Here is an 8,517-nt window from a genome sequence, read left to right as displayed (position 1 = left end):
ATGGCTACAACTTTCGTTTAGAAACCTTACCCAAATTTTGAGGATAAAGACCTCAAATGTGAAATGCAAGACACTGACCTGAACTTGAAATCCTGATGCATAGGGTTTATGAGTCCAGGTTAGTTAAATTGCTATAACTCAGCATACATAGCTTGAAAAATTATGATTTTAAACCTGTGTGATTAGGACACATAGGGGAACAACTCATATAAAGAACATTAGGCCAAAATATTATTGTAGTTAGTCCAATTAGCTGGACAAAATGAGGTTCCAGAATCTGTCAGGTTCTGGAATAGCATAGGGTTAGTGAACCAGTCTTGATAAATTGACCATATCTAGAGCTAAAAAACTCTAAATAGAGTGATCCAAATTGTAAAATAAAACTAAGATATAGAGAGACAGTTTTTCTAGATTAAGACTAGAATTAGGTTGAAATTGGATTCAAAAGTTAGGGTATAAATCTGTCCAGAACCCAAACTTCTTAAAATTGCTTAAGTAACTTAGGCATTCATTAGACATTTAATTAATTGACTATTAGTGGTAGTTAAATTAAGTATTGAAACATCTCCATTGTATATTTTCAGTGGAAAAGGAGCATCCTAAGGAGAGGGAAAGTTGAACTAAGTGAGAAGAGGGTAAAGAGGTTTATGCACAACTAATACTATCTCTTTGTTTTTCAAATTGAAATTGATTTGAATTAGTTGTGTGAATGATTTATGACTCTTTTTGCCTTGAGAATCTTAATTTGAGATATTGTATATTGCTAAACCTTTTGGGGTAATTATTTTGAATGAAATATATTTGATGAATGGGAAATCATTCGAATATGATTTGAAACCACAGTTGACATGACTACGCATTTTGTATTCCTCACTAGCTTGTCTAGTGAGGTGAATTGGATTTATTTTCCCTCTCTGACTAAAGTGTTGAGGTGTATTGCTAGTTGAGAACGGATTGAATGAATACTCATATAATTGCTAGCTGGCCCTTGTATTCCCCATTAACCTTTGGTTATTGGGATGAATTGGACAATTGTGTCATGTTCTAAACTATGTGATTTTCAGAAAATTATGTTTTATGATTGTTGGAATAAAATTGCTTTTGTTAAGGGATTCTCTCATTTTAGAAATATTGTAATATTTTATAGGTGTTTAACATTGTAATTGATTAAGTTTTGGTAAATTTTGATTTGTATTGAGCTTTAAATTTTTAAGTTGTGCACCACTGAGTGTAATACTCAGCAATGGCTTGTTCATGCTGTCGCAGGTAAGGAGAAGGAAAAAGCAGCAGAGTGAACTACTTGTGGCAGTAGAAAGAGTAGTATTTTGGGTCTATTTCCGGGTATAATAGTTATATCCTTTGTAAATATTCTTTTAAAGTACATGTATCTGTATGTATTTATACGTGAACGTTAAGTAGTTGTATAAAAGCCTTATAATGTTATTTTAGTTAATATAAATTTTTATAATATAAACTTGTTATTCAAATAAATGCAAATATTTAAGTTTCCTTTTGAATTCTACAAATGATAAATTACTTTTCTTATGATGGAGATGGTTGAGACTGAAATGTGATTAATTGGGGTTGAATTGTGAATAATATATTTCTATGAAGTGTTTTTAATAGATTTTGAAAAACTGTTTTCTTATATTTACGGCCGTCACTCTGTCAAAATTTAAAAAAAAAAAATTTGACATCCACCGAATTTTAAAATGATACCTTAACACTATTTTATGGTCATGTGAAACTCCCAAATGTATTGAAATTATTTTAAAATTCCTTGTAGTATATTTAATGAGTTATCGATAGGCGAAGTTCAGTAATTTATTAGATATATTATGGGATCATGTCATGCCTTATGGAGGGGTAAGGTGTGACAACATTGATAAGATAATTAATGCTTATATAATACTTATGAGTATATAGTATTGATTTAAACTATAATGACATATTGATAAGATAATTAACACTTACATAATATTTTATGAGTGTGTAACTTAGTATTATATAGTATTTTAAAGTATATAATATTTTAGATTTAATAAATAATAATACATTGATAAGATAATTAAGGTTTATAGGCTTATTTATAAGTGTATAGTATAGTTGATTTAAACTACAATGAAATATTGATAAGAGGAATTAAGTTTTATATAATATTTTATAAGTATATAATATACTATGTATTGAACCTAATGACATATTGCTAAGATAATTAAGGATCACATAGTACTTTATAAGTGTGTAATTATGTCTTACATATTATTTAAAGTATATAACATATGTGATTTAAAAAATAATAATACATTGACAAGATAATTAATGTTTATATAGTACTATGAGTATATAATATAGTCGATTTAAACTATAATGACACATTGATAAGATAATTAAGGCCTACATAACATTTCACGAGTGTGTAATTAAGTGTTATATATTATTTTTAAAATATATAACATATCTGATTTAAAAAATAATGAATGTATATAATAATCTATAAATATATATATTTAACACCTAATAACACGTTACTAGATTAATAACGTTTATATTGGGAGTATGTGTAAATATATAACATATAGTATTTAAAACATAATGATATATGTATAAGATAAATAATATTTATATAATAATCTATAAGTATATCTTTAATACCAACTTACACATTGATAAGATTAATAAGGTTTACTTTATGAATATGTAATAACCATATTTTATAGTATTTAAAGTCTAATGATGCATATATTATATATAAGATAAATTAAATAATGTTTATATAATAATCTATGAGTAAATATTTAACACCTAATGACACATTACTAATGCTATTCGTGGAATTTTCTTGCAGGTATGGACCTACAAGATAAGAGAGAATACCGAGTGGGTTGGCTTAGACAACCTCTTTGATACTTAAGTTACTATTGGTACTGAATAAAATATAAAATTGACTAAAGAAAATAGTATCAATTACGAAGATTAAGATAATGAAATTTAAAGTTTTTTGTCGTGGCAAATATAATTTATTAACATGTATATAAAAAGTAATAATTTTTATTGTAAGTTGTCATTTGTATTGAAACTTTTGATTCTTTTAAAATTAATATAAATGCAAGAGGGATAATTTGAATTTCAAATTTCAAATTTTATACATTCTCTTAAGAAAATATATAGAAGGGTAATAATATAATAATATAAAATTTTTAGTGTGAAATTACAGAAATCTCCCATTGATCAACATTGAATATGGATCAATGTGATTCATATAGCAATACTCTTTTCAATTTTCTATCAAACAGTAAAAAAAAATAACGTAAAATAAAATAAAGGAAAAAATATTATTTTAAAATGATATCAAAAAAGAGATTTTATTAGGTGCTTTTGGATTACATGCTCCTCTTACAATAAAATAGAACTCGTATCCCATGGTTCATGGGATAACTGAATTATTGTAAGTATGTATTGCATTAAAAAAATCAGTGCATTGGGAGCATTTTATAATTTTTTATAAAGAAATAGTTTGAAAAAATATATTTTAATATTATTTTAAAGATCTTATAATTAAATTATGTTAAATTTAATTTTTAAAATAAATTTTAATATTTTTAATTAATATATATTAAAAATTATTTTTCTTAACAACAACAATGATGTTAATTGGATCCATAAAAAGCCATTTGTATATGTTAATGGAAAAATGTATCCTTTGGAATCATTTTTAAGGCTTGTTTTGAGCAAGGAAAAAAAATAAGAGAAAAAGAAAAATCAATTTTCTTATTTTGTTAGAAAGTAAAAAAAATAAAAACTAAAAATCTAATTCTCTTTTTTTATAAAAAAGGAAAAGAGTAAATAAAAAAAATTATAAGGATATAAGTCATTTTATTTTTCACCCAACTTAAGCGGAAAAGAGCGAAAATTAGTATTAATTTTTTTTTTGCGCCTTTATATGCACTTTCACAAATTAATTTTTATTTTATTTTATTTTTTAATTTTATAATTTTTTTATTTAAAATTTTAATTTCAAATTAAAAATATATTTAATTAAGATATTTATTTAAATATATATAACAAAAATAGATTTAATGCGAGAATAAAATATTGTTCAACTAGTATAATTAATTATATTGAATAAAAATATTCAATTATTATATTATAAATAATTTATCATATCATTTAACTATAAAATTATATAAACTATTATTTTATTTTATAATTTAAGAATATTATAAACTATAAATTTTTGATAGTTTATGAAAAAATTAAGGAAATATACACTTTAAATTACAATGAAACAAATTAAAAAAAATACACTTAATTATAAAAAAATTCATTTAAGCATTCAACTATAAAAATTAAAATAATTTAAACCGAGAAAAAAAGAGAAGAACCTAGATAGCTAAAAAAATGAGATGAATAATATTTCAACATTTCTTTTCACTTTTAAAATTTTTATTGGACTCTTTTATATGAAGAGAATATTTCTTCAATTTCCAATGATAAAAATGCATTACTTTTTCAATTTAAAAATATACTTTCTTTGTATACACAAAGCATTTAAAAAATAACACTTAAAAATGTCATTTAAAATGATATATCCAAGAGTAAACTTAGACTCTTAAATTTTAATTTTTAATTAATATTTTTATAAGCATCATTAGTTTGATGAATTATTTTCAATTTACGTTATTTTTGTAAATAAATTTTTATTTTATATTATTTAAATAATTAATCCCACAAGATGGGTTTTATTGGTTTTTTCATTTTATTATTATTATTATTATTATAAGCAGTGTTGCCAGTAGATTAATGTTGGGGCTTGAAGGATCCTGGTTTAGGCACTGGATGGATCTAAACTTTATGTGCGATAAACTAGTTAGGAAGTGAGCCGCCGCCGCCGCCTGGTAGAACAGAGAAGGATGTCGGGCATGGCGAGGGAAAATCTAGTGCGGATTGAAGAGATACAAGGGAGAGGACGAGCTATCGTGTCCTCTCACCGCTGAGAGGCGGTGAAATTGTGCTCAGGGATTCTCCAATCCTCCTCTACTCTGCTTTTCCTCTCAATGGACAACAACTGCAATTCTCAACCTCAATTTATTGCGATAACTGCTTCAGAAAGTTACAATCAGCATCGGCACCCTTATCTTGCCCTTCTTGCTCTCAACATCGTTTCTGTAGCCCAAATTGCCTTTCGGTTTCAATTGCCTCGTCCCACAATACCTGGGTTTGCCAAGCTCTAAGCTCTAAGGCTCTGTTTGGATGGAAAGAGGGAAGGACAATTAATTAAAGGGTAAGGGAGGGCAAAGAAAGAGAAGGGTAAGGAGGGTTACAATAAAAAAAAATCTCATATTTAGAAAGAAAAAGGTGAATTAATGAAAAGGTAAAAAGAGATAATGTTTATTTTTTATGTTTGGAAAGAGGTAAAAAAATGATAAATAATTATTAAAATTATAAAAATATTTTTTTTTATTAGATAAAATTTATTTTTTATTTTTTAATATATAAATTAAGATTTTTTATTTTTAATTTAGTAGCTTATAATTTATATTTTTTATTGTCTTTTTATATTAGATCATGACATATACTATTTCAATATTCGATTTAGATATATATAAAGTAATATAAATGTCATTTTGCATCTTTTAAAATATTTTATTTTTTAAAAAGGTAGGTAAAATATTATTATTATTATAAAATAAACTTTTATAATTTTTTATTTATTAATAACCTTGAATGGTATCAATTAATCATTTTATATCTATATTTTTTTAATGGGTGAGATTAAAATTTAACAGTATGAAAGGAATTTATCTTCCACTTCATGAATATATATATATATATATATATATATATATATATATATATATATATATAAAGAAATTTAACTTCTAAAATTAAAAGAGAAGCATTTAGAATTACTATCAATAACAATAGAAAGATTTTATATTACTTGATAACTTTAAAGAAAAAATAAAGCGAATTAATAAATTAATTAATTTATAAGGCAATGCTAAAAAGAATACTTACAACCTCAAAGGGACAAAAGGTCACAAAAATTAGTAAACTAAATATATAGCTTAATTAATGTCCATAAAATCTCAAAATAATTTATTAACAGTATGTATTATCATTAACATAATAAAAGAGATGCTACTCAAAAGATAACTAGCACACTTAACGAAAATAGATATATGACTTAACTAATGTCTATAAATCTCAAAATAGTCTGTCAAAAATGTATATTATTATCGACACAATAAGGATTGAATAAAGAATGAATTATTTAGAAAAAAAAATTGATAGTTAGAACATAATAATTATAGCAATCTATTGAAAAAACAAATGCTTTAATAATTAAAATTAAATAAAAAGATAAAACTAACCTTTTTTTCTATAAGAGCGAAGAGATTAGATACGGCCACAGAGAGAAGATATTTATACAGAGAGAAGACATTTATTTATAATAGTAAGCTAGGTTTATTTTTAATGGATATAATTAGATTTTTAATAAAAAATTAAGGACATAATAGAAAAATAAAAAATAAAATAATTTTCATTACTCACCTCTCCCTGCTTACACCCCAATTAGAGGTGTAAGAAAAATTGAGATTTGAGGGGTAAGAGAGGGTAAACCTTACCCTTACTTACCCTTAACCTTCACCAGCTCACCTCTTTTTAAATAAAGAAATAAAGGTATAATAATTACTTACTTACCCCTTGTTACTCTTATTTAGCCTTTCCTCGCCCCCACGCCCAAACAGAGCCTAAGTCGCTGCGGGATTGCCCATCCCTTGTTCTGCATCGGCCTATTGAGCGCCAAATCCAAGCCCGTTTCCTCATCGCCGCCTACAACCTTGCACTTGTCTCGCCTTCCAACTTCCAAATTTTATCATCTCTTCAAGGCCATGGAGAGGATAAAGATGCCGTAGCCGCTCAATTTTTACATTCCTTCATCTCGTCTCTCTGTCCTCCTCCTTCGATTGAGGGATTCCTCTTCTCCTTGGAACTTACCTCGGCACTACTTGCCAAGGACAAGCTCAATGCTTTCGGCATAATGGAACCTGTGGATTTCAATAAAGAAAACTGTGGGCAGAGATCAGTCCGAGCCTATGGCATATACCCGAAGGCCTCCCTCTTCAACCATGACTGCCTTCCAAATGCTTGCAGATTTGATTACGTCGACAATGCTCCCGATCGCAATACTGACGTGATTATCCGGATGATTCATGATGTCCCTCAAGGAAGAGAGATCTGCTTGAGCTATTTCCCTATTAATGAGAATTATTCCAGCCGGCAGAAAAGATTGCTCGAGGACTATGGATTCACCTGCGAGTGTGACCGGTGTAAAGTCGAAGCTAATTGGTCGGATCAGGAGGACAATGAGGGCGATGATGATGATGAAGAGAATGAGGCAATGGAGGAGGACCATGATGAACCAATGGTGGAGGAGGCAGCCTCAGAATATGAAACCGACTTTCCCCACGCTTATTTCTTCGTGAGATACATGTGTAATCGAGAAAATTGCTGGGGAACTCTAGCTCCTTTGCCTTCGTCAAATGTTAACCAGTCGTCTAATCTCTTGGAGTGTAATGTGTGTGGCAACATAAAAAATGAAGCAGATGACATTGATGCTGATGGAGGACAAGGCGCGTATTCCATACCTCATTAGTTTATCCTAATCCTATGCGATTTTGCTGTTCCTGTTCCTTTAATTTCAGTGCTTTGTTTGCAGTTATGATACATATTTCTGAACGAGTAATTACTCAATTCAAAATGCATTTGTTCTTCTCAATGCACATACTTGCAATTTTCTCTCCTCACATAGTTGCAGATTTGTGGAGATATCAGTTTACATGGTATCAAAATGGGGATAGTTTCTATTATCTCAGGATTCTATTTCATTGTTCTTTCTTTTATCTGTGATGCTTCCTGTTACATTTTTTCTAAAGGAACCACATGGGTTTGGTTTTGCAAGGTCAAATGATAGGAAGGAAAAGAAATGAATAGTTTGGATGTCCCAATACGATTATACACGTTATATTAGAAAATAAAAATTTCCATTATCTTCTCCCAATTCACTTTTTTTTTTTTGAAGATATTATGTATGAGTAAGCCGAAATTGGCATGAGAGACATTTATCTTCTCCCATTTCTCTTGATTTTTTCTTTTGTCCATTTATCTTCTCCCATTTCTCTTAATTTCCTTCCAAAATGGAAGGAAATAAAAGCTATGCTTAACTTTAACCCTTTGTTAAAGAGATGTGATTTCTCACATCTCTTTATTTGATAATAAATAGAGAATAAAAAATAAAAGAAAATTATGTTTCTCAATTTTTTTTCATGAACCTAGAATATTTCTTTTTAAATTGGAGTAAAATGGAGAATTTAATTCCATTTATGTTAAAATTACTTATATACTCTTAATATCATGTAATAACAAAATTATAAATTTATGATAATTAAGTAATTTTATTAAAAAAAATTATTTCTCTTCAATTTTAACAGAAGTATTCAAACAATAAAA

At 27.3% G+C, this 8,517-nt stretch overlaps 1 protein-coding gene across 1 annotated transcript; it reads left to right on the top strand.

The window, feature by feature from the left end:
• The first annotated feature begins 5,057 nt into the window (after positions 1-5,057).
• LOC110638806 (histone-lysine N-methyltransferase ASHR2-like) lies at positions 5,058-7,786 on the top strand. Its single transcript, XM_058143427.1, has 2 exons — positions 5,058-5,202; positions 6,729-7,786. The coding sequence occupies exons 1-2, from the start codon at positions 5,058-5,060 to the stop codon at positions 7,661-7,663; spliced, it is 1,080 nt and encodes a 359-aa protein (XP_057999410.1). The 3' UTR covers positions 7,664-7,786.
• The last annotated feature ends 731 nt before the right edge of the window (positions 7,787-8,517 follow it).

Source organism: Hevea brasiliensis, chromosome 3, assembly GCF_030052815.1.
Source record: "Hevea brasiliensis isolate MT/VB/25A 57/8 chromosome 3, ASM3005281v1, whole genome shotgun sequence".
NCBI lineage: Eukaryota > Viridiplantae > Streptophyta > Magnoliopsida > Malpighiales > Euphorbiaceae > Hevea > Hevea brasiliensis.
This window is presented reverse-complemented; position numbering and strand designations above follow the sequence as displayed.